At 45.0% G+C, this 27584-nt stretch overlaps 1 protein-coding gene across 1 annotated transcript in view; it reads right to left on the reverse strand.

Moving 5' to 3' along the window:
• Nucleotides 1-27584, reverse strand: part of LOC124605711 (proton-coupled amino acid transporter-like protein pathetic) — a 134532-nt gene that overhangs the window by 86152 nt on the left and 20796 nt on the right. Inside the window, exon 2 of the mRNA XM_047137585.1 lies at nt 23292-23431. Within this exon, the coding sequence (XP_046993541.1) occupies nt 23292-23425 (134 nt within the window). The 5' untranslated portion in view covers nt 23426-23431. The remainder of the gene's footprint in view (nt 1-23291; nt 23432-27584) is intronic.

Raw genomic sequence — 27584 nt, forward strand, 5'->3', positions numbered from 1 at the left:
CAGTGTATATCCACCTTTCGCAGCAATGCAGGCTGCTATTCTCCCATGGAGACGATCGTAGAGATGCTGGATGTAGTCCTGTGGGACGGCTTGCCATGCCATTTCCACCTGGCGCCTCAGTTGGACCAGCGTTCGTGCTGGACGTGCAGACCGCGTGAGACGACGCTTCATCCAGTCCCAAACATGCTCAATGGGGGACAGATACGGAGATCTTGCTGGCCAGGGTAGTTGACTTACACCTTCTAGAGCACGTTGGGTGGCACGGGATACATGCGGACGTGCATTGTCCTGTTGGAACAGCAAGTTCCCTTGCCGGTCTAGGAATGGTAGAACGATGGGTTCGATGACGGTTTGGATGTACCGTGCACTATTCAGTGTCCCCTCGACGATCACCAGTGGTGTACGGCCAGTGTAGGAGATCGCTCCCCACACCATGATGCCGGGTGTTGGCCCTGTGTGCCTCGGTCGTATGCAGTCCTGATTGTGGCGCTCACCTGCACGGCGCCAAACACGCATACGACCATCATTGGCACCAAGGCAGAAGCGACTCTCATCGCTGAAGACGACACGTCTCCATTCGTCCCTCCATTCACGCCTGTCGCGACACCACTGGAGGCGGGCTGCACGATGTTGGGGCGTGAGCGGAAGACGGCCTAACGGTGTGCAGGACCGTAGCCCAGCTTCATGGAGACGGTTGCGAATGGTCCTCGCCGATACCCCAGGAGCAACAGTGTCCCTAATTTTCTGGGAAGTGGCGGTGCGGTCCCCTACGGCACTGCGTAGGATCCTACGGTCTTGGCGGTCCGGTCCCAGGTCGACGGGCACGTGCACCTTCCGCCGACCACTGGCGACAACATCGATGTACTGTGGAGACCTCACGCCCCACGTGTTGAGCAATTCGGTGGTACGTCCACTCGGCCTCCCGCATGCCCACTATACGCCCTCGCTCAAAGTCCGTCAACTGCACATACGGTTCACGTCCACGCTGTCGCGGCATGCTACCAGTGTTAAAGACTGCGATGGAGCTCCGTATGCCACGGCAAACTGGCTGACACTGACGGCGGCGGTGCACAAATGCTGCGCAGCTAGCGCCATTCGACGGCCAACACCGCGGTTCCTGGTGTGTCCGCTGTGCCGTGCGTGTGATCATTGCTTGTACAGCCCTCTCGCAGTGTCCGGAGCAAGTATGGTGGGTCTGACACACCGGTGTCAATGTGTTCTTTTTTCCATTTCCAGGAGTGTATTTCAGAACAGAAACTCGTACAGCGGTTAAGTATTGTTATTTCTAAAGGTTATATAAAATTTTGTAGCGATCAGTATTAGGCAAATGACTGCAAATATAGAGGCTGGTGTGTGATTTAAAGGAACCTGCAAAGCATACACGCTCGTGACTGGACATGCAATGTGCGAGTACAAAGACGGCAATTTTACAGCGTGGGAACACATCTAGAACTCCGTGAGACACTAAGATGAATATTACAGTTTCGCAATCGTCAATATATAGCATTACGCCACACAAAGAATGGTCGATGGTACACGTGTGGTCCAGTTTATCGTGAACAGTGAATGTCATGAGCGGAAGAATACAGTTCCTCCAGACGTGAGCGTCGCATTTTCACGGATGTTTTTCTATGTGAGTAACGTGCTTAATGCACCAAGTTACCAAGTTTAGCGTTGCTATGTGGATAAAAATAAAGCGGATGGGAGAGAAACAATATCCCAATTGCATCTCCTACAAAAAAGAACTTTCTGAGTACTAGTACATTCTAAATTAGTTCAGACTCAAGTGAGGCGATAGTGGGAAGTGGATAGTGGATAGTAACTTGTAGCAGGAAGTGGGATACCGGACAATATGTAAACGAAGTTCATATTGATGTCTTCTGTAAAGAACAGTTGGAATCCCCGAAGACCATCTATTCCCGGAACTTTCCTCATGTACTCCCGGTTAGCGTATTCTGAACGCATGCAAGGAGCATTTTGTACATGATGCGTTCATTTCAAGTCGGACACTGTTGGCAAAGGCGTATATCAACATTTGAGTCCTTTAGTGAAACAGCCATACACTAACTGGAAGAAAGCTCTAGAAGCAAAGACAACGTAACTGCCTAAGTGTGCCGAAACCGCTGATACTTTTTTGAAGATAGCTTAAGGAGAGGAAAAATTTACTGTGCATAAGGTGAAAGTGGAAAGGGACATCAAGATTCCAACCAAAGTTTTTCTGACGACTGTGAAAACTGTGATGCTGTTTGGTCGGAAGAACTGGCTCGTCGCTGCAAACATGTGTATGGAAACTTAACTTCACTTGACGGAGAGTTGAATGATGGCAAATGTCGATCTCACCTCAGACTACAAATTGAACCTGGTCATTTATTTTTGCAAAGGCGTCTTCAGAGTGGTCCTAAAAACGTATAGTACATCAGCGCTGGTACTAAAAACCAGATAATACGTGGTGATCTAAGAGACCAAACTGTCCGCAGAGTGAACAGTTGATCGCCGTTCTTGCTGACGAAATTTCGGACACTGCAAGAACCGAGCAAGTATTTTTGTGTGCTTATTATGGAGATTTAGAATTAATATGGTTCGTGAAAACTGCTACAGACTTAATAGCGCATGGCTGTCGAACTTGATATTACCTAATTTGAGAGTAGATGGCTTTAACTGCGAGTACGTGGTTGATCAGTGGTACAACGGAGCTCCAGCAATGAGCGGTTATTTAAAAAACGCGCAAGCTTAGGAAAGAACAGCCAGTGATTGTTTATATATGTTATAGTGGAACTAAAGCGTCAGGTAAGGTGTACTATCGCTGTTTATGGTGCACCCTTACTGACCACTCTAGTGAAAGTGGATTATTGACTGCAGGTTTGCCAAACGATATACAATAACTAGGGAATGAGCACTATGGACTGTAAAGGTATATTCTCGCTGCCAACAGGTAAGGAATGTGAACCATGTTTGAAACAATAAAACATATTTCGAAAGTTGTATTTTATGAGTTGCTGTTTGAAAATATAGTCATTCTATATAAAATTCATGTATTGTAACAAGGACGTGCATGATGGCATTTAGAGTTGCGCAATACATTTTTCTTTTCGCAAAAAATCCCAGTCTGACATTTATGCTGAAGAATCCCTGGCTGATTCCTGTCGGCGGAGACATTGCAAGTACCCTCATAGGAATAGTTTCCTCTGCTGGAACTCCATCCTCTGAGAATATTCTGAGAGGGCAAGAACTGAATTGGAACCTATAACCAAATGTTGTCGCATTCGAAGTCCTGTATCGTATCATTTCTTCCGAAATTTTTGAAAATTATTTTTTACCTAGCGTAAAGCCGACTAAATACACCATCTCTTGTCCCGATTTGGTAGAAACCGTCAGCCGTTGCCTCGAGGACAACACCCAAGATCGCACCTGCGTCTCGTCTTCCTCGATTGAAGTCGGGAACTGCGACTCTCAGTGAACATACATTTTACACGGGGGAAAACGAGATTGTCTTTTTAATAGCACCTTTTGACTGGTCTAAATCAGGCAGCCAGTATTCACTATTGTTTGGGAACTCATTCTTTCTATCATAAAAGTCTGTTCCTGTTGGTATGTTATCTTCCTCCACTGGAGATTTACTGTCATCATTATCCTGCAACGTTTCAGTCAATTTCTCACTGCTAACGATCACTTGCCTAATTATACACTGAAGAGATTAAGAAACTGGTACACCTGCCTAATATCGTATGGGGTCCCCGCGAGCACGCAGAAGTGTCGCAACACGACGTGACATGTACTCGGCTAATGTCTGAAGTAGTGCTGGAGGGAAATGACACCATGAGTCCTGCAGGGCTTCCCATAAATCCGTAAGAGTACCAGAGGGTGAAGATCTCTTCTAAACACCACGTTGCAAGACATCCCAGATAACCTCAATAATGTTCATGTCTGGGGAGTTTGGTGGCCAACTCAGGAAAGTGTTCCTGGATCCACACTGTAGCAATCCTGGACGTATGGGTTGTCGCATTGCCCTGCTAAAATTGCTCAAGTCCATCGGAATGCACAATCGACATGAATGGATGCAGGTAATCGGACAGGATGCTTATGTAGACTCGTATCCAGACGTATCATGGTTCCCATATCACTCCAATCGCATACGCCCCAACACCATTACAGAGCCTCCGCCAGCTTGAACATTCCCCTGCTAACATGCAGGGTTCTTGGATTCATGAGGTTGTCTCCATACCCGTACACGTCCATCAGCTCGATACAATTTGAAACGAGACCCGACTGACCAGGCAACATGTTTCCAGTCACCAACAGTCCAAATTCGGTGTTGACGGAGCGAGGCGAGGCGTAAAGCATTGTGTAGTGTAGTCATCAAGGGTACACGAGTGGGCCTTCGGCTCCGAAAGCCCATATCAATGATGTTTCGTTTAATGGTTCGCACGCTGGCACTTTTTGATGCTCCAGAATTGAAATCTGTAGCAATTTGCGAATGGGTTGCACTTCTTCCACGTTGGACGATTCTCTTGCGTTGTCGTTGGTCCCGTTCTTACAGGATCTACTTCCGGCCGCAGTGTTGTCGGAGATTTGATGTTTTACCGGATTCCTGATATTCACGGTACACTCGTGAAATGGTAGTACGGGAAAATCCCCACTTCATCGCTACCTCGGAGATAATGTGTCCCATCGCCCGTGCGCCTACTACAACATCACGTTCAAACTCGCTTAAATCGTGATGGTTCAAATGGCTCTGAGGACTTTGGGACTAAGCTTCTGAGGTCATCAGTCCCCTAGAACTTAGAACTACTTAAATCTAACTAACCTAAGGAAGTCACACACACCCATGCTCGAGGCAGAATTCGAACCTGCGACCGTAGCGTAAATCTTGATAACCTGCCAAATGTAGCAGCAGTATCCGATCTAAAAACTGCGCCAGACACTTGTTTTGTTATATGGGCGTTTCCGACCGCAGCGCCGTATTCTGCCTGTTTACATATGTCTGTATTTGAATGAGGAAGCCTATACCAGTTTCTTTGGCGCTTCAGTGTATTTTCGAGGTCGTCCTCAGAGTGAAATGTTCGCCAAAGTTTCAGGAGGTAAACTTGATGAATATCACAGTTGTTCGCCATAAATATAGTACTTTATCTTGCCCTCTTCAGTAAGAGGTTGTATTATTCCGAATTGACACGGCAAGAAAACCGAGAACGTTTTACACATAACTGCCGTCGCGAAAGACTTCGTTCCCAACAGATTGTATTAATTTCGTTATTTCATTCACCTCGACCACTTCACATTTCTTCAGATACATGCAGTCGTTGCTGCCCACTTTCGTCCAGATTTTAGCGACTCAACTTTGCTGATATGTGACTCAAATGTTTCAGAAAAAAATGTTCAAATGTATGTGAAATCTTATGGGACTTAACTGCTAAGTCCCTAAGCTTACAAACTACTTAACCTAAATTATCCTAAGGACAAACACACACACACCCATGCCCGAGGGAAGACTCGAACCTCCGCCGGGACAAGCCGCACAGTCCATGCCTGCAGCGCCCCTGACCGCTCGGCTAATCCCGTGCGGCCTCAAATGTTTCTCTGTCCATGAAGGCACAATTATAATTGGTGTTTTCCTTTCTACCGTAAGATGTTCGTAGATCTTCACTGATTCAACCATAGACGCATTGCTGTATAACATGACAATAACTAACTGACAACAATTACATTCGTACGGAGCCTGGAACCATTGTTGGACGCACCGTTAGTAATCTGCTACTTGGCCCATCCACTAACTGGGTCCCTTCATTGTACAACTTTACCAGTGTTTATAGTAAGCTTTCAGTGGTCATTTTAGTGATGAAATACATTCATTGTGGAAGGCTTACATGTCCTGACCATCTACTTCCACTATAACTCACGCATTGCGGACGTCATTCTTTAAACCAAGCTTTAGCTGAGACCTGAGTTTCTCCTGGCGTATACAACTTTCAAATAACTTCCGGGAATTCAGCCAGGTAACACTTTCAGCGACCGCCGATATTTCGGCGGGAGAACACTCCGCCATTTTCAAGGCAAACTGCAACGGACAGGTGGCGTACATGCAAATTTAATACCTCGGTCCTCGGACCCAAGCAGGAAAGATAACACACACACACACTGAACACTAGTGCCACCAAAGATGGCCAAAGTCAGAGCTATCGAATTCATAGTCTCACTATCGATAGCTCTGACTTTGGCCATCTTTGGTGGCACTAGTGTTCAGTGTGTGTGCGTGTTATCTTTCCTGCTTGGGTCCGAGGACCGAGGTATTAAATTTGCATGTACGCCACCTGTCCGTTGCAGTTTGCCTTGAAAATGGCGGGGTGTTCTCCCGCCGAAATATCGGCGGTCGCTGAAAGTGTTACCTGGCTGAATTCCCGGAAGTTATTTGCAAGCTTTAGCTGATTCGCGTTCTCAGCAGGCTGTCAACCATTGCACAGAGACAGGACTGGACACTGGAAAATTCTTTAGGAGTTCCGCTAAACGCTGTGAGGTTCTGAAACAATCTGTCTACGGATTATTGGCGCTGCCCCAGGCACCCAACACTTTCGGCAATATAAGAAGCTTGTGGATTTACAGACATGATGCCATACTGTGCTTTAAAGAAATGTTTTTAGTCATAGTGCCGTCTCGTCGAAACCTAGAATTGTGTGATAACAAAGAAACTGCTACGTGGAGTAATTCAAAGCCTGTTCAGTATTTCTCTTCTATTGCAGGAAAAAAATCTATTCTTTCTCCCTTTATCTATTCAGGTAAGCTCCATCGTGTTATTTGTGATGCTGTTGGAGCATTTCAATACATTATCAGAGAGACCCCTGTCTTAGAATAAATGTTACGGAATAGCAATGAAGAACTAAAAATCTGTTTACCGACGCCTCAAAACTCGCAACAGAACTGGATGTAACATACACAGTACCGAAGTTTGTGTCGACAATGAAGTATTGAGACAATGGTCGTACTAGCTACCCAGACAAATACTTTAGACGAAACGCAGCCTTATTTTTCTTGCATCACGTCAGAAACCAACTCCACGACGGAGTTAGGCATCATCAAAATCTAATTATCGAGTGAGGTGGCGCAGTGGTTAGCACACTGGACTCAAATTCGGGCGGACGACGAGTCAAATCCCCGTCCGGTCATCCTAAATTGCTTCAGCCAAACGCCGGGATGGTTCCTTTGAAAGGGCATGGCCCACTTCCTTCCCCACCTTTCCCTAATCCGAAAAGACCGATGACCTCACTGTTTGGTCTCCTCCCCCAACCAACCAACCAAAATCTCATTAAATCGTTTCAGAGAAATAATTCCGAGAAAATGCTTTAAGGAAGATTTGAGTACAAGAGCAGAGAACGCTTTGTTAGCATCATAGACATGCATTCAAAAATTTTTATTCAATATTAGAACTCTATTCCAAATTTTAGTCAACCTGCAACTTCCAGCATCAAAACCAGAAAAAAACTTTTGAAAAGCTACCTAAGGAGCCGTCCAAACCATAAAGAACTGAGTGGTCTTGCTTTCCTCTCTCTGCATCGCAGCGTTCCAGTTGATCCAGAGGAGGCGGTGAATCACTTTCCTATTTTGTCACATCAGATAAACACTTGCTATAGGTAACTTCTAGGAGCTATACTGCGTCTGATTGTTCGTGTAATATCGACAAATGTCATTTCTCCAACGAAATAGTGACAATTCAGTTCTTATAAAATTTAAACAGAAACTTCGCCCCCCTCCCCCACCGCCTGCAAAATCCTATCGTACACAAATACACTCCTGGAAATCGAAAAAAGAACACATTGACACCGGTGTGTCAGACCCACCATACTTGCTCCGGACACTGCGAGAGGGCTGTACAAGCAATGATCACACGCACGGCACAGCGGACACACCAGGAACCGCGGTGTTGGCCGTCGAATGGCGCTAGCTGCGCAGCATTTGTGCACCGCCACCGTCAGTGTCAGCCAGTTTGCCGTGGCATACGGAGCTCCATCGCAGTCTTTAACACTGGTAGCATGCCGCGACAGCGTGGACGTGAACCGTATGTGCAGTTGACGGACTTTGAGCGAGGGCGTATAGTGGGCATGCGGCAGGCCGGGTGGACGTACCGCCGAATTGCTCAACACGTGGGGCGTGAGGTCTCCACAGTACATCGATGTTGTCGCCAGTGGTCGGCGGAAGGTGCACGTGCCCGTCGACCTGGGACCGAACCGCAGCGACGCACGGATGCACGCCAAGACCGTAGGATCCTACGCAGTGCCGTAGGGGACCGCACCGCCACTTCCCAGCAAATTAGGGACACTGTTGCTCCTGGGGTATCGGCGAGGACCATTCGCAACCGTCTCCATGAAGCTGGGCTACGGTCCCGCACACCGTTAGGCCGTCTTCCGCTCACGCCCCAACATCGTGCAGCCCGCCTCCAGTGGTGTCGCGACAGGCGTGAATGGAGGGACGAATGGAGACGTGTCCTCTTCAGCGATGAGAGTCGCTTCTGCCTTGGTGCCAATGATGGTCGTATGCGTGTTTGGCGCCGTGCAGGTGAGCGCCACAATCAGGACTGCATACGACCGAGGCACACAGGGCCAACACCCGGCATCATGGTGTGGGGAGCGATCTCCTACACTGGCCGTACACCACTGGTGATCGTCGAGGGGACACTGAGTAGTGCACGGTACATCCAAACCGTCATCGAACCCATCGTTCTACCATTCCTAGACCGGCAAGGGAACTTGCTGTTCCAACAGGACAATGCACGTCCGCATGTATCCCGTGCCACCCAACGTGCTCTAGAAGGTGTAAGTCAACTACCCTGGCCAGCAAGATCTTCGGATCTGTCCCCCATTGAGCATGTTTGGGACTGGATGAAGCGTCGTCTCACGCGGTCTGCACGTCCAGCACGAACGCTGGTCCAACTGAGGCGCCAGGTGGAAATGGCATGGCAAGCCGTTCCACAGGACTACATCCAGCATCTCTACGATCGTCTCCATGGGAGAATAGCAGCCTGCATTGCTGCGAAAGGTGGATATACACTGTACTAGTGCCGACATTGTGCATGCTCTGTTGCCTGTGTCTATGTGCCTGTGGTTCTGTCAGTGTGATCATGTGATGTATCTGACCCCAGGAATGTGTCAATAAAGTTTCCCCTTCCTGGGACAATGAATTCACGGTGTTCTTATTTCAATTTCCAGGAGTGTATATACAGGTATAGAAAGCATCACATTTGAAATCGCATGTATGCTATACTAAACTGATTTCATTTACGAATTACATCAGATACCAGTTGTATATTTTCGATATAGTAACTGTTACGAACTTTAAACTACATTTAGAAACTTTACTGTCTTCAATATATAACTCCGTCCACCTATGGACCAGGTACAACATGTCATAATATAACTGATCCATGTCAGATTACAGTGAAATAGATAGTTATACATTGTTTTGGGGTGGCCATGGACTGCAGGAAAGTGCCAACAAGCACAAAGCTATATCACTGTACTATATTCACGTAAAATGGAATGCCATTAAAATACTGTAGTTGTACTGTATTGTTTCCATATTTTGGTAGATAAACATGGTTCGAGCATTTATTGTTCAAGAAAACACTTGTTTCTCAGTGTTCCAAGCTAAACACATAAAAAAAAGTTTTGGATCAACCCGGTTCCCAGAACTCCTGAAGATAGACATTGATTGTGTATAATGTATCACAGACACAGTCCCTTTGACTGTTCAGAGATGTCAGTAAACCCGCCCACAGACGTAAACAACCATGCATGAGCAGCGCCGATTAGACGGAGCGGGTCCGACAACTCTAAAAGTTCCAGTCATTCCACCAGAAAGGAGGTACACGGCTCGTGTTGTCTGTAGTTCAACCACGCCTAGGCGGTCAATACCGTGGTTCGATCACGTCCGCATTGTTACTTTGTGCCAGGAAGGGCTCTCAACAAGGGATGTGTCCAGGCGTCTCGGAGTGAACCAAAGCGATGTTGTTCGGACAAGGAGGAGATACACAGGGACAGCAACTGTCGATGACATGACTCGCACAAGCCGCCCAAGGACTACTACTGCAGTGGATGACCGCTACCAATGGATTATGACTCGGAGGAACGCCACCATGTTGAATAATGTTTTTCGTGCAGCCATAGGACGTCGTGTTACCACTCAAACTGTGTGCAATAGGCTGCATGATGCACAACTTCACTCCCGACGTCCATGGCGAGGTCCATCTTTGGAACCACGACACCATGCAGCGCGGTACAGATGGGTCCAACAGCATGCCGAATGGACCGCTCAGGATTCGAATCACGTTCTCTTCACCAATGAGTGTCGCATATGCCATAAACCAGACAGTCGGAGACGTGTTTGGAGGCAACCCAGTCAGGCTGAACGCCTTAGACACACTGTCCAGTGAGTGCAGCAAGGTGGAGGTCCCCTACTGTTTTGGGGTGGCATTAAGTGGGGCCGACGTACGCCGCTGGTGGTCATGGAAGGCGCCGTAACGACTGTACGATACGTGAATGCCATCCTCCGTCCGATAGTGCACCCATATCGGCAGCATATTGGCGAGGCATTCGTTTTCATGGACGACAATTCGCACCCCCTTCGTGCACATCTTGTGAATGACTTCCTTCAGGATAGTGAAGTCGCTCGTCTAAAGTGGCCAGCAAGTTCTCCACAAACCGTATCTAACATGCCTGGGATAGATTGAAAAGGGCTTTTTATGGACGACGTGACCCATCAACCACTCTGAGGGATCTAAGCCGATTCACCGTTGAGGATTGAGACAATTTGGATGAATTTCTGGATAGTATGCCACGACGAATACAGGCAGGAATCATTGCAAGAGGACGTGCTACCTGGTATTAGATGGACAGGTGTGTACAGCAATCTGGACCACCCACCTCTGAAGGTCTCGCTGTATGGTGGTACAACATGCAATACGTGGTTTTCACGAGCAATAAAAAGAGCGGAAATGATGTTTATGTTGATCTCTATTCCAATTTTCCGTACAGGTCCAGGAACTCTCGGAACCGAGGTAATGCAAAACTTTTTTTGGTGTGTGTATTATCCCACTGAGGTAAGGCCAAGTGTACATGAATGATTTTCTTGGTATGATCTTGTCCTGCCTTCACACTGCATATTTGTACAGTGTGGTCAGAGATAGTCTGGAAAGTTTGTAAGGTTGTTGCAGGGATAATGTTTTCAAAAACCATTTTTAAGAAAAAAATTCGATATGTTACGCCGTTTCAGAGTTAATTAGCACTGGCGTTAGCCAATCAGACCATAGTGCGGGCAAAGTTAAGCAGCCCTCCAGATATGATACTACTGTCAGTTGTTATAGCGTACATGGTAGCGCACGAGACTGCTCAGCGGGTTCGATCCTTACTACCGCCTCTGTCCAGTTTTTGTATCGCTCTCTTGTTCGGTCTTGGGAAACTAAACGAAGGACACGTTTGACGAAACTGCGTGAGGCGGGATGCTTGGATTTGTGCTCGCAACGGTCTCATTGGCTAACTTCGATGCCGATTAACTCGGTAACTGCCCAATATGTCGAATTTTTTTCTCAAGAACTATTTATTAGCAAAATCTACAGTGCAACACCCTTAGAAGCTTTTCGGACATTTTTGACTACCCCGTATACGACGATGCAAGCCTGTCATTGTGTGATTCTTTTGTCTTTGCTGTGTGCACGCACCACTGTTGACAGCATGACCAAGTGGCATGCTGTGTGCTTTTCGTTAACATTAACCCACCACAGATACATGCCAATCATGAAATCTTTTTGTTACAGCTGTCCTGGACGATCAGTTATTTGTAGTTAATAAGTGTGTATTAATCTATGCACATGTAGTGTGTGTGTGTGTGTTTATGAGAAAAATGTGAAAGTGTGTGCAGAAATAACAATAAAAAAATTTAAGCGTCATGCACTTTGAAAATCCTTTGTCTCAACTACCCGTGGTAGATAACTACTTACTGTTTAAGAATTTTACATATTATCTGTATTCCAGGGGGCAGTAGTTCACCAAGGAAGAAGGTGTCAGAATCGCTTTCAATGATTTATGAGTGCACAATACCGAACTATCCCTAGCGCTGAGGAAGAACACATTACATTGCTGCCAAAGTCAGTTACTGAAGATACAGTTCCACCAAATTACTGCTGCTAGCCACGCACCTCCACAACCAAGACTGCGAACGCTGTGCAATTGGCCCTTGAGTTAGAGACAGCCAGTTCGTACCCCGGTGATGGAAGGAATTTTCGCGGGCAGTGGGAGGAGAGGTCGTGGCGTGAAGTTCCTCATCACCAGACTTTGCAGACATGTCACAGATTAACTGCCAAATCTCTCCACAGTGCCTCGAGGAGTAAGGCCATTTAAGAGGACAGTACCAGCACTGGGTTTAATCCTCTCCCTTTTCTTCATCCAAACAACACAAACATTACACCACAGTACACAGGGTGTTTCACTATTTGCATTACATGCTTAAAGTGGTTGTAGAGACGACTTAGTTCATAAAATATTGATAAGGAGCCGATGTCCGTTAATGTACCGTTTGGACGTAAAGTAAGTTTGATACTCGTATTACTTTCAAATCACTCTCTTCAAGGTCTGCACGCAGCGTGGACACTGGCACAGATGCCTCCAGATGTCAGACACTCAGATCGGTACCAAACGTTGTGTATAGATAGAGTATCAACCAGAATACTTATTTAGTTCGTGCTAAGCGCTGTCATCCAGTAGAGCATGTGTAAACGGTAAGTGAAAGTAACACCAGACCTACGAAGCACAGAAAAAGCGTATCTGTGAATGCTAGCTTTGTAGATCTCGCGTGGTAAGTTGGTAGAGCGTAAGGTCGTCGTGCCAAACGGCCTGCGTTCAAACCCCACTGATGACAATTTGTTTCAAATGTTTACGCGTGAAATTCTTATATGAGAGAACATTTTCCTGACACGAAAAAGGACATTTCAGTGTTTGTAGCACTGTTCTTTTGGCAGTCACTGTTCGCTTCGTTAGTTGAAAGCAGCAAACCAATAGAGTACATGTATATAGACAGGTGTTGTGTTCTGTCCAGCATGTGCGACAACTCGTGATAACAGTGCGACAACTCACAGAATAAACATAAACAATCATAACAGAGGATAAAGCAACAATTGCATCACACATGCAGAAGTATTAATAGTCTCATAAAACATTTCACTCATAATACCTTAAAAATTGTCGTCATTAGGGTGTGAACACAGAACGCTTGGTACGACGATATAACGCTTTACCAACTTCCCCCGAAAGCTACACTCGTTAGTTATTCACAGTTATGTTTTTCCTTTGCTCCGTAAACCTGGTGTTACTTTTAATTAACTTTTACGCCCGTTCTGTTGGACGACAGCACATAGTACGAAGTGAACCGGAGTTGTGGTTGATACTCCATCGACGTCTAATGTTTGGTACTGATCTGGAGATTTGGGTGTGAGGTCTGACCTGTAAACTCTACAGGAGATGCTCCGGGTTCAACCATGTTGTTCGTTGTGCTAGGTTTATCTCCGACACATGCGATACATTCATATCGACAATGTTGATGGTAGTAATTGTAAAGTGTACTTATTACTGGCGTGTATGCGCTGGGTGTTGTATGAAATAAAGATTATTGACTGGTTGTTTGCTTCTGTGGGCTCCCACTCACGGATCCCCAAGTCCCCCTGTCGCATTTCAGTGGTAGAAGAACGTGCCTCATATTAGGGAAAGGTAGAAACCCATGTGCGATGCATTCAAGAAATGTTTGAGAAGACTGTGGTAGGCCCCAATCAGGATGAGAGAGCCGATCCTCTGATAGTATCAGTGGTCCTATCCAAGATACCATCACCGTTTACAGACCTCAAGTAGAGGCAAAAGGAAGATCTCAAGACGGCATAGGGCGGAGTTCGGAACAGGCCGATGAACTAGGGGTTTACCCTTTGGCAAACGGGAATCTAGTGTTTTCACTCACGTTACGGTGGCAAAGCGAAATTCTGTCTACCAGAGTGCTGGTGACTTCTATCTCTGAGTATTTTCACCATTCGATGTGTGGGGGCATCTTGGCTTCGAGAAAACAAAGCTTAAGACTGAGGAACAAGTAACATGGAAAGGAATGGACATTGATATCCAGAGGCTCATGGCACAGTGTGAGCAATGAATGGTGGCTAATTTCAATAGCAAAACCAAACATGGATTGTTGCAACCGACAAGGTATTATCAACCAATGAACAAGCCATTTATTGATTATTTAGGGTCCGCAGCTCGTGGTCGTGCGGCAGCGTTCTCGCTTCCCACGCCCGGGTTCCCGGGTTCTATTCCCGGTGGGGTTCCATCTACATCTACATCTACATCTATACTCCGCGAGCCACCTTACGGTGTGTGGCGGAGGGTACTTATTGTACCACTATCTGATCCCCCCTTCCCTGTTCCATTCACGAATTGTGCGTGGAAAGAACGACTGCTTGTAAGTCTCCGTATTTGCTCTAATTTCTCGGATCTTTTCGTTGTGATCATTACGCGAGATATATGTGGGCGGTAGTAATATGTTGCCCATCTCTTCCCGGAATGTGCTCTCTCGTAATTTCGATAATAAACCTCTCCGTATTGCGTAACGCCTTTCTTGAAGTGTCCGCCACTGGAGCTTGTTCAGCATCTCCGTAACGCTCTCGCGCTGACTAAATGTCCCTATGACGAATCGCGCTGCTTTTCGCTGGATCATGTCTATCTCTTCTATTAGGGATGTTCTCTGCCTCGTTATGACTGGGTGTTGTGTGATGTCCTTAAGTTTAAGTAGTTCTAAGTTCTAGGGGACAAATGACCATAGCTGTTAAGTCCCATAGCGCTCAGAGCCATTTGAACTATTTTTGATTATTTAGGTCCACTGCTACGAAAGAAGAGTGGTAATCGTTTTATTTTTGTGGTTGTTGACACATTATTTAGATTCATCTGGTTGACATCTAATAAGGCGGTGACCATGGCTACCAGTGTTCAGCATCTCGAGGAGATATTTGCTAGTTTCGGACCCCCAAAGATTTTGGTGAGCGATAATGTTCCCGCTTTAACCTCAAGAGAATATAAGAGATTCTGTTTCAGTCATGGTATCTCTCATATAACCACTAAGCTATACTATCTCCAGCCGTCCTTTGCTGGAAACATTAAAGGAAACCTTGGCCTTCCTGATCTCATGAATGTTGGGATAAATCGATGAGCTTTCGTCTGCTTTCAATACTGCCAGCCATGAAGCAGGTATCACAATGCCCGCATAATTCATGCTTGCCTTCCCGCTCAGATCTCCTCAATCCAAAATGAAGCTGTTAAATGATGTACTTCTGCAGCACACTGATGCAGTCGACGTTGAGGAAGTGGGAAATTGTGAGGAAGAACATCAGTCTTGCACACCAGAAAAAGAGACGAACGTAAGATTTGAGGGAGGTGGGCAGTTACATTGGCGGTTGTTGATCATGTACATCTTAAGATCTTTTGGGAGGAAAGTAAGTGGGCGCAAGTAATGACAGGCAACATGTTGCTACAAAAATGGTTCAAATGGCTCTGAGCACTATGGGACTTAACTTCTGAGGTTATCAGTCCCCTAGAACTTAGAAATACCTAAACCTAAGTAACCTGAGGACATCACACGCATCCGTGCTCTAGGCAGGATTCGAACCTGCGACCGCAGCGATCGTGCAGTTCCAGACTATAGCGCCTAGAACCGCTCGGCCTCCACGGCTGGCTGTTGCTCCTGTTTCGCGGACTATGTGTAGTTGTAATGCGGCTGTTGACTGTCAGCCTCTTGCTCCAAGATTTGAATGCTACAAGAAAGATCAGGGGACAATTGAGTCAAGTGAAATGTAGCAACGTTGAAAGCAGTATCGAGGTTATGATGAAGCAAGCAACTCGGGTTGCTTTCCGGGTTTCGGTTACGAAGGGGGGCGGGGGTGGGGGGGGGGGGGGGGGTAAATCCACATCGGTACTCACGGGCAGAGTATGTCTTTCACGGGGCGTTGAGTTTCATGTTCCGGAATGGGAGGCTCTCTTGAGAAGTACCAGCACATGGGTACCACATGAGAGAGTGCTCACACGGCGGAAGTCATGAGTGGACGGTTGGTCACGGGAGACACTGTGGACGTTAGAGAGGGTCGTGTGGAAGAGCTGGTCGCTGTTCTACATACTGGCAGTGTGTGACAGAGAATCAACCGTAGGTGGTCGCATATTGTGGTTCCTCTTGCTGTGTGAGTAAGCCTGTGTTACTGAGACAGCCTGTCTGCTTCCCGTTGCTTATCGAATGGCTGGCTACATCCATACTGACGTCACTTTGAAAATGGCGAGCCACCTTACGGCATGTTGTGTTTGGGGTTAGTTTGACATGGTAATATCTGGTTACATACCAGTTGTGATAGTGATCCGTACTAAAGGGTACTTCCATCGTTCAATCCTGGGCTAAAATTTTGTTCGGTAAGAGTTAGTAGGCACCACTGCTGAGCAGTTATTCCGCCTTTTAAAAATGGTGCTGTAATTATGTCCACTGATTTGTGTTTCATATCCTTAGTAAATTTAATTGTGCTGCACCGCTCACCCATGCGCTGAATAAATGTGTTTTCGTTTAGTAAATGGTTTTGTTTTATTAAGAGGCAAAATGTTTGTCGTTGGTAAATTTAACTGTACAGCATCTATCACTGGTGTATTGAGTAACTGTTTTAGCTTCAAGTACTGGTCACGTTTTATTAAAAGGGGAAGTCTTTGCCATTAGCACATTTAAATGTGCAGCACCTCTTACCCAGCAATTCGTAAATATGGATCACGTTTATTTTAAGGCAATGAGTATTTAGTTGTGTCACTTCCTTTCTCAGAATGTCACAAGCTTAAAACTGATTGATCTGTCTCTGTTTGCCGGCCGTCGTGGCCGAACGGCTCTAGACGCTACAGTCTGGAGCTGCGCGACCGTTACGGTCGCAGGTTCGAATCCTGCCTCGGGCATGGATGTGTGTGATGTCCTTAGGTTAGTTAGGTTTAAGTAGTTCTAAGTTATAGGGGACTGATGACCTCAGAAGTTAAGTCCCATAGTGCTCAGAGTCATTTGAATCATTTGTTTCTGAAACACCGTATTTTGCTATTGTTACGCGCCCTGTTCTATGGCGCGGCTGGCTTTGCATGCCCATTAGTGGGGCGGTGCATACCTGGTATTTTGAATGTAGTTTATAAATTTATTTAAATAGATTCACTTTGTGAAAAGGTTCTTTGCTTATGAAATATTGATTGAATTGGTGATGATCCGTTTGTTTTTACGATTTCATAATGGTTTGTAATTTTTCTTGTGTTTTTAAAAGGTTTCTTAAGACCTTTCTACATTTTTATATTTCCTAAAAATTGTGTTTGCTAAAAATTTCTTTGAATAATTTTCTTAATTGGCCCTTTTAAATAAATTCTGATCACAGGCTTCGTTTAAAATACTAGACTATTTAAAAAATGATTAAACCACAATACTGAGGTGTGAAATAGATTGTTTCTTCGTCATTCATTTAAGATATATGAGTACATGTTAATGGTTTTATTTGTTAAGTGTATTTATTACTGGCGTTTACAGGCTTAATGTTCGTTGAAATACAGGTTAACTGTGTTTTACTTCTATGGGCTCAGTAGCCACCACTCCCTGATCCCCATGTCTTGTTATTACATTTCCGCATGCATATATACGCACAGTCCAGAAGGCCTGGTGTGTGCTGAATAACTGTTGCTGCTGTCAGAACTCGTGCAAGGAGATGTTATGACGATGGTACAGAATCTCTTACACAGCACTCTTCATATAGCCCCACATAAAAGGTTGAGAGGAATTAAATATGGCGACCCTGTTAGCCAAGCAGCAGGTGTACCTTGACCTACCCACCTTTCATTGTGTATAATTCAAATGTTCAAGGATGACATGTGCAAGATGTGGGTGCATTATGATGTTAGAATCACATGTTCTGATGGAGCGATAGTGGTAGAACTTCCATTAAGGGGAGTTGGATCACCCTGTCCTGACAATGTTAAATTTAGTGGCTTGGTTTCCCTGTATTTCAGGAAACACTGTAGCCATTGACATGAAACGTTTACAGGACATTAAACTGTATGTTCTGAGTCTACTAAACTACAATAATTGCATTTCAGCCACTGCTTTCGGCAACAAAATTTTTTAATTACATGGTTAAAATTTTGTGTACTTTTTTGTACGTCATCCTGAATAATTTTAATTATTCATAACATTATGTTCTTCTTTTAGTTTTGTAGACTCAGGATACGTATGTTATTGCTCCCTGATAATTTTAATACTCTACTCGAAGTGGTTTGTGCGATATATGGAAAAATGCAACAGAAAATATAAATTTTCAGGAACGGCTTCTAAAGTTTCAAAAGCCTGTAACTCACATAATATATGCTTAATTTTTTTTATTTTTAGTCACTCAGAAGCAACATGCACCATACTGTATATCATCATCTTAATCTTTTCCCAAGTTTTTTTTCTTTTGTTCTTTATGAACTCCTTAGTGGCCAACTGTGTTGCATCTGCTTTATCACTGCGAACCTTGTCCATCCATTCAAGTTCTCTGATGCAGTTTGCTCCATGATTAATTCCCATATGCTGCAGCACTTTCACCCTACCAATTTCGCCAAGCAATAACAGCATCACTGACCCCCACGTTAGTGCCTACATTCCAACAAAAAGATTTATTGAACGACTCATTGGGATTTTAGTCTGACTTCTTCAGTAATTCAGGATTTGCCAGTTCTCTGTAAATAGGTTTTATGATATCCATGACTGCTCCTGGGATGGAATGTTTATGGCTGTATGAACTATTTGCATACTGGGCATTGCAGTAATTGCTTCATGAATCAGGTCCGGAAGGGCTAAGGTGGTGTACTGGTTTTTCATCAGTTGAAAGTCTGTGGAAGAAGGCAGCCCATACTGCCTGCTTCATTTTCAACAAATCCTCAGTATTATTTCTGACGCCCATCCCATAATACTGCAGTAGTTCATCAATCACTTTGTCTGTCAGCCTGTCTCTTATGGTTTTACCATTAGAAAGTTTCTTGTCTCTCAGGCTTTGTTTCAACATCCTCAACCTGGTGCCCATCCTCTCCTGAACATGACCTTGATAACACAGCAATCCACAGCCGTCTATCCGTTCTAACTCCCCTTAACTCCACCAGTCCCTCTTGCAAGAATGTCAAATATCTGGGACCCATTAGGAGGCATGGAAGTACGTATGGCCCAATAAGATCGATGGTATCAGTTCATACATTGACTTGGAAGCTTTCCGGAAGTCGATGTGAATGTGTGGAATGAGAATTTTTGTCATCTCAAGTGAGTCTGTTTTACAAATGCAAAACAGTCTTTCTTGTGAAATGAGCCTCATTCGTAAAAAACACGCAGCACTGTAATTTGGACATGTCAACACAGTGATGTAGAAACCATGTACAGTAATTTACACATAGCGGAAATCTGCCGAAGCCAACGCACGCACATTCACTTGGTGCTAATGGTGGAGTTGCTTCTCAGCAGCAAACACCAAATGGTATCACGGACCGAGGCCATAGCATGAGTCATGTCTCGAGCACACATCGTCTGGTTCTCTTCATTGTGACAAAGGACGTCCTATGCAAAGTCGATATGCGGCGCGTTTTCAAAGCGTTTATACACTACACTGCAAAACGTATGGCCGAAATAGGCAAAGCAACATAACATACACTACGTAATCAAAGTATCCGGACACCACAAAAACCATACGTTTTTCTTATTAGGTGCGTTGTGCTGCCACATCAGCAACCTCAGTAATCATTAAACATCATGAGAGAGCAGAATGGGGCACTCCGCAAAAGTCACGCACTTCGAACGTGGTCAGATGCTTGGGTGTCACTTGTGTCATACGTCTGTACACGAGATTTCTACACTCCTAAACATCCCTAGGCCCAGTGTTCCCCATGTGATAGTGAAGTGGAAACGTGAAGGGACACGTACAGCACAAAAACGCACAGGCCGACCTCGTCTGTTGACTGACAGAGACCGCTGACTGTTGAAGAGGATCGTAATGTGTAATAGGCAGACATCTATCCAGACCATCACACAGGAGTTCCAAACTACATCAGGAGCCACTGGAAGTACTGACAGTTAGGCGGGAGGTGAGAAAACTTGGATTTCATGGTCGAGCGGCTGCTCATAAGTCACACATCACGCCGGTAAGTGCCAAACGACGCCTCGCTTGGTGTAAGGAGCGTAAACATTGGACGATTGAATAGTGGGTAAACGATGTATGGAGTGACGAATCACGGTACACAATGTGGTGATCCGATGGCAGGGTGTGGGCATGGCGAATGTCCGGTGAACGTCATCTGCCAGTGTGCGTAGTGCCAACAGTAAAATTCGGAGGCTGTGGTGTTATTGTGTGGTCGTGTTTTTCATGGCTGGGGCTTGCACCCCTCGTTGTTTTGCGTGGCACTATCACAGCACAGGCCTACACTGATGTTTTAAGCACCTTCTATCTTCCCACTGTTGAAGAGTAATTCGGGGATGGCGATTGCAAGCTGTCATCAATGCTAAGGGTGGGCCAACACCATACTGAATTCTAGCATTACCGATGGAGCGCGCCACGAACTTGTCAGTTATTTTCAGCCAGGTGTCCGGATACTTTTGATCACATAATGTATTAACTACTAGAAGGAAATGAATGAATGTGTGGGAAGGTGTTGCCAGATGTTTCCCATAGAAAGCTGGTAGTCACATGGATTGCAGTTAGCGTGACGGCGCCCGGTGGGGCTGACCCCACAACAGGAGACTGTTGAACGAATGAGAAAACGGTGTATGTCAATCAGTGAGCTGTTACAGCGCACAGTGGCGGTGTTGTTCACTGCCGTTAGGTCCAGAGACAACATATGGATGACTTTACACGGGGAAGAAACGTAAGGAAACTGGAAGTACGATGAAGTCTGACGAGTGCAGCCCAGAAGTTTTGTATTGCTCGCAGTTGTGTTTAAAATGCAAGGGGAGTGTTCTGAAGCACAGGCAATGCTGCCCAGAGGAGAGGTGGTGGTCAACATCAGTCAACTACAACAGCAGATGACCGCTGTATTGTACAACAGGCAAGAAGGGATGCACATCAGACAGTGGGTGGAATTTGCAGCCACATTTAAAAGGACTGTAAGGCACGCAATCTCACGCTCCACAGTGGCATGGTGACTGCATGGGGGTGGTCTCTTTCCTCGAGGGCCAGTATGCTGTGCTCCGTTTAGACCCAGATGTCAGCAACAAGTTTTGAGATGATGCCAAGAGCATAGAGGTTGGATCAGCGAATGCTGCAGTCACGGGCTCTTGTCTGATGAGAGGAAACTCAGTCTGGGTAATGACTCAACGGACCGTATATGGCGATAGGTGGGAACAAGTAACGCAACTAAGAACATTGGTGAATATGATCGTTTTGATGGTGCAGGTGCTATGGTATGCGTAGGCACAATGTTGCATGAGCATACTGACCAGCAGATCTTTGAGCACAGTACACTCTCCAGTCAATATGATTCTGGCACCTTCCCCAGTGTGTCTTTTCAGGGATGCATTCAGCGCTGGACAAAGAGGGTAGAGGAGCTCTTCGAGTGAGAGGATATCTGGCAAATGGTCTGCCCTGAACGTCCCCCCCCCCCCCCTTAAATCCCACTGACCCCATGTAGGATGAGTTGAGGAGATGTATCGCAGCATGCCCGCATTCACCATCAACCATTCAGCAGCTGCGGACGGCCCTGGTGGAGGAAAGAAGTGTCCTGTCACAAGACCTATGATACCAGCCTTGTGGCCAGCGTGGGAACACGTTGCAGAGCATGCATTGCCTTCTGTGGTGATCACACAGCCTATTAAGAACCATGTCATGCCTTTTGCAATACCCAGGAGACCATGATAAATCACGGTGACTTATTGTGTAATTATTGTCTTTTGTTTGGTGGCACTGCATGTTTGTTTCATTTTCCTTCTGAGCTATACTCTAGCAGTTGTTTCTAGGTGTGGTCCAAATATCATCGAGCTGTATTGCTTAGCAGAGACACATTATGCGAAAGTTACTTTCCTTCTTAAGTTTGGTACGCAAGTGTAGTTGCGAATGGACCAGTTTACGACATTCGTCCCAGTCTGGCGAAAATGGTATGTGACGGACTGATACGAAAACGCTATCGATATATGCGTGGTGCAGTTCTGTCGTTATGGCCAGACTCACCGCAAATCATTAGCGACTCTGTGTGCCCTTCTAACGTGTGTTCAGCCATCCTGTACTAAGTTGTGTCAGCTATTGTGGTAGTCAGCAATGACACAAACAAGGAAGAAGAAAAGTTGCGATGGCCGGTGGCAGGATTCCAAAATGATCTGTACATAACTGTTTTTCAACCTAGAAAGGAGAGAGATATAACTCAACTATTTGTTATGATGTGATTGGATGTCCTTATGCAATTACTTTTACACACTACTACTATTCGCAGAATGCAGGCTAAGTGTCGTCCTCCTATTACTCAGTACTGACGCTCTAAAAGTCTGCGACCGAAATGGGCCTACCAGCGATGGGTGGCTGGTTAAGTCAGTGTTGATGGGGGCCGCTGAACTGGAGGTGTGGCGCTGCCAGCTTCTCCCATCGGCGTGTGGTTCACCGCCTTCCTGATGCCGTTTTATGGCACTGCGCTGGTCGGTGTGCAATCGATACTTTAGGACTGTACTGTCTCGGTCGTCCTTACTGCTCAGTGGTGAACTGACAAGTGAGCAGGAGGCAGAACCACCTTATGACAGGGTACAAATGGCGGCGCCGTCTCCTCAGTGTATGAAGATACTGGGAAGTGGGAGAGCTGAAACTGATCTGGTCTACAAACTTATTTAAATGCAAACAAAATACTTTCGGAAACGGGTTCCTTAACAGAACTTCATCTGTTACATCTACAACCCTCGACACCTGTATAGGTATTGTGAGCACCCTGCATATACAACTATTAGAGTCACCTACACCCAGAAATATACATTCAAGGCACGATATTCACACACCGTGAGCGAAAGAGCCATTGTGCATGGAGAGGGCAAATCGTCTGCGATTAGATGATTGGATGTATCCCTCGAGGCCTCTCTTGCAAGAATACCACAAAACTCTTTCTTTCTTTTCAAGCAGCTTATTTGTCAGAGCTCAGTGAGGTACTTCACATACAACAACCCTACATGATTAAGTGTACAACACTGAAAGAATTCAGGGTTATGGTGATTTTAGTCTGGGCCAGACACAAGTCGAGACTCACGTGGAGGCAGTGCTGACGGAGTCGGCGGACCAACCGGACTGGAGAGAGGTCGTCCTGGGCAGCTCCAGCAAGGGGAACGGGCCCTGCTTCCGCGCTATGGCGTACTCCAGCGCTGGATTCCTCTCTCCCAGCATGGCGCTCTGGAACAGGACACCAGGGCTCATGTAACATAAAAATGTTTTCCGTACAGACTATCCATCCGTCTCTGGCGTTTAAAATAGAGTTTTGTATTCTGGGACGAAAATCTGTAACCGATTGGCAACAGATATCTGACAGGAAATCAAAAATCCACAGATATTTCAACATAAAGTGAAACAGTGTCTCATCAGCAACTCCCTCTACAATATACCTGAATATTTGGACTCAGGAATGTAAATTCGGCGTAATTCATATTTTAATAATCAGACAGATCCTGATTTTTCCAGTACACAGAGTTATTCGGCTGCCCATACCTATGGACCTTACGCAACCCGCAATGCCGCCAAATAACACGCACAAGATTTTCATATGCTGTCGCTCAGTACGCGAACGCTATTAGTCCTACACAAAATTTGTAGACAATTTGATGTTAAATTTTGTGAAGGGGTACGTTTTCGCTAGAGATATTAGTTCTCCATTATTCAAGAAAAACGTACAAAATTAAGCTTCAAAGATGTTTTGTTGAATAACTACAAAACCATGAAATCCAGCGAAAACGTATTGCAGCACAGAACTTAACTATATAAAACTTCCTACAAAAAGATCCTGTTCATTTTTTCTGTAGGACTAATAGTTTGTGTGTAGCGAGAGAGAATATGAATATCTTGTGGGTAGGTTTCGAAGACATTGCCGGTTGCATAAAACACATAGGTAGGGGCGTCTGAATCACGCTGCATAGACAGCTAACAGTGGTCTGTGCAAAGTTAAAATTCTTTGTTTGAACTATTAGATAACTTCAGAAGCTGAGTGGTATAGGAGGAACAGCAACGAATATTTTTCGACGTCGGTAGCTCTTTTTCTCCTATTATACCTACATAAAGTAACCTAGAAATAATTATCATAATTATCGATTTATGTAGAACAGTGCCAGTGATAATCTGTGGTTAGTAATCTCTGCAGAGGTCATCGTCAACGGATCCTTCACCCTGCTTGTGTACAACGTGATTCGCTCTAAATTGGAAATTTGTGGTAAGTTCTATGGGACCAAACTGCTCAGGTCATCGGTCCCTAGGCTTACACACTACATAATCTAAAACTAACTTACGCTAAGGACAACACACACACACACACACACACACCCATGCCAAAGGGAGGGCTCGAACCTCCGACGGGGGTGATTCGTTCTACATCCATGAAAAACCTCCTTCACGTTACTATTGACGAAATCCAGTGTCTGACTGAATGAATTAATGAATAATACCACATCCAACATAAACCATTAAATCACCTGTAGTCTGTATAATACTTTTTTACTGTAGAGTGTACTTCACACTTGTTGCCATGTGTATTAAGTATGATGACACTGATCTTGTCTTATTCTAAAATAGTTTTGTAAAAATTTTAATGCATTTATGACACTGTATCAGAGATATAAAGAGTGTTACAAAGATACAAGAGGTAGTCATAATGTATAAATTATCACCTCGAAAAAGTGAAGTTGCATAGTTAATGTTTTTCTTTCTTTGAAGGCCTAGCATACACCATTCTTAGTACAAACGAACCGACATAATTGTCAGTATCATCCTTGTGAAAATTCAATACAATTTTAATGGAATTACAATACAAATATCGAAGAAGACTTTCGTAAATAACGAATAACGTAGCCTAATAGCGGTGTCTCTTTCTCTCTCTCACGCACACACCTTTTCTCTCTCTCTCTATCCGTCTCTTTCTCTCTCTGTTCCTATCGCTCTCTTTCTCTCTATCTCACTCGTTACGGGAACAAAGAGGAAACCGTTACCGGAATGCCAATTGTTTTGCTTATTAATGAATAATTAATTTGCTAAATAAACTATCACTTTACTGTCTATTAAAGTATCATTCAATATGAATCATACATTTACACAGAATTTCCTCCCATTACTGTATCACGGTGCAGACCTCTCCTGAACAAGAATTCTTTCCGATAGCGACTGTGGCTCTTCCCACATTGTTACACCTGAGTTAGACAGTAACTTTCGGTCAGTTTTCCATCACTACTTTCTATACTGATTTCGATGCGGACAGGGTTTCTGCAGTTCATTGCAGCTGAAATTTAATAGTCACTGTGGTACATCTGTGATCAAAAATATCTTCCCGCAAAAACTAATCAGATATCTGAACCGTAGACAACAGTTCTTCGTGCTCAGATTTTTTTTAGGAGCTGTATTTGTCCTGATTTCTCCTCTAACCACACTTTTTTATAGTAGCTGACTAGGGGCTACATAGCCGGTATGCGGAAATGCGGCCGGCCAGTAGCTTTTAGTCTCAAATAACTGGTAATTATGAAAACGTGAATAGAAGTAGGAAGATATCAAGAATGATTTAGTACTCCCCAAAAAGACGAAGCAACTGAGAGGGACCAATAGAGAGCCTTCTGATATGCCAGCGTCGAGAATTCATTCATGCTAGATACAGAAACGGACAGAAAGCTGTATATGCCAGCCAATGTATGCGGTTACTGTCTGCTGACGCCTTAACGCTGTTGGTTTTCATCCCCACAAGGGTCCAAGGACAGAACAGTCCAGAACAGTCAGCAGTACCCCTTCTGCTGGCGAAAATTTCTAGTACTTAGTGGTAAGGACCGACGGAAATTTTTCGTCAGAACGGCAGATGGTCTGTGTGGCGACCCGGCAACACTCCCTTTTCTCCAAATCACTTCGCCACTACGGCACATTGTGACAGCATCAGCCCGGATATTTGTAGCTGGACGACTATCGGGTGGAGAGAGGGAACTGATAGAAATTTCACCTAGGACGCTCTCGGAGTAATCACTAACGTTTTAAAAGAATGTACACTGCCAATCGTTTTTAACTCCCTTATCCGGCAGAAGAGATGCTTGTGATCCACCTCGTGGAGAATGACAACAGCGTGCACAGGTCGGAATTAACTGCACAGGCAGACAGTTGTATCGGCATTGCAACGGCCTGCAAAGCCTCCTGAATTAAACCAAGCCGTGCAGGTTTGGGCACCTATGTTTTAAGACTGGGACTAGCGTCTGAAACATCTCGATGGATTCTCCAGCATTGTGTTTTTGCGATGTGGGAGAGCGCTAGGTGACGACAGCATTTTTCTTGGGCCCTCTTCTCACCCCTCCTTGGAACACCAAAGAAGTTTTGGACAATAAGACGAGTAAAATGACTACAGAGACTCCAGGTGACTTTGACTGAGCTTGAACGTTGGTGCACTCATGTAGATTCAATAACGTTGAACGCATGACATCTCGCAAGCAGGCTGCCTAGTTGCAAAGACGAGATACTGTGTCAGTAGTAACCTGTAGTTTCGTCAGAAAAACTTCTGCCTCGGTAGCTAAAATTATGCACTGCCAGTGAATTTCACCTCACTTGTGCACACACACAGCAACGCACACATACACTCACACGCACACACACATACACACACACACACACACACACACACACACGCACACACACACACACACACACACACACACACACACACACACACACACAAAATCGCAGTCCAGTATTTCACCAGTCATTCAAACGGGATAACTGTAGCCCAGTATTTTGCTGGCCATTAAAATTTATCAGCTAGTCACTATTAAGCCACTGTCTTGGCCGTGTTTAAAAGTATCCTAACAGTCTGAATTTTGTGCAAATGAACATACTGATCAAAAGTATTCAACCGATCTGAATTTTATGCCATGTTCAAAAGTATCTGAATAATGTAAATTGATAGTAGTTTGTTGACATTTATAAGTAGTTGAAAGTGGATACTTGAAAGCATATCAACCCCTACTTCTTCCCAGTATGAATGACTGTTACTACTTACTGTTCAGTATGCTACTTCATCTAGTTGTCATGTAATCTCCACTATAGGGCAGCATATGTTAGCATTATCGGCAGAACATGACAAACATTTTGTACCGGAAGATAAAGTTAATATCCTAGCATGGCGGTCACTAAAATGTTTGTCTAATTTTGATTTCGATTTTAGTCGAACTAAGACGAGTTTTTCACGAATAATACAGACAGTTTAGACTGGGGAATGAAGTTGTTTACTTTGACAAATGGTTCAAATGGTTCTGAGCACTATGAGACTTAACATCTGAGGTCATCAGTCCCCTAGAACTTAGAACTACTTAAACCTAAC

The sequence above is a fragment of the Schistocerca americana genome, chromosome 3 (genome assembly GCF_021461395.2).
Source record: "Schistocerca americana isolate TAMUIC-IGC-003095 chromosome 3, iqSchAmer2.1, whole genome shotgun sequence".
Lineage (NCBI taxonomy): Eukaryota > Metazoa > Arthropoda > Insecta > Orthoptera > Acrididae > Schistocerca > Schistocerca americana.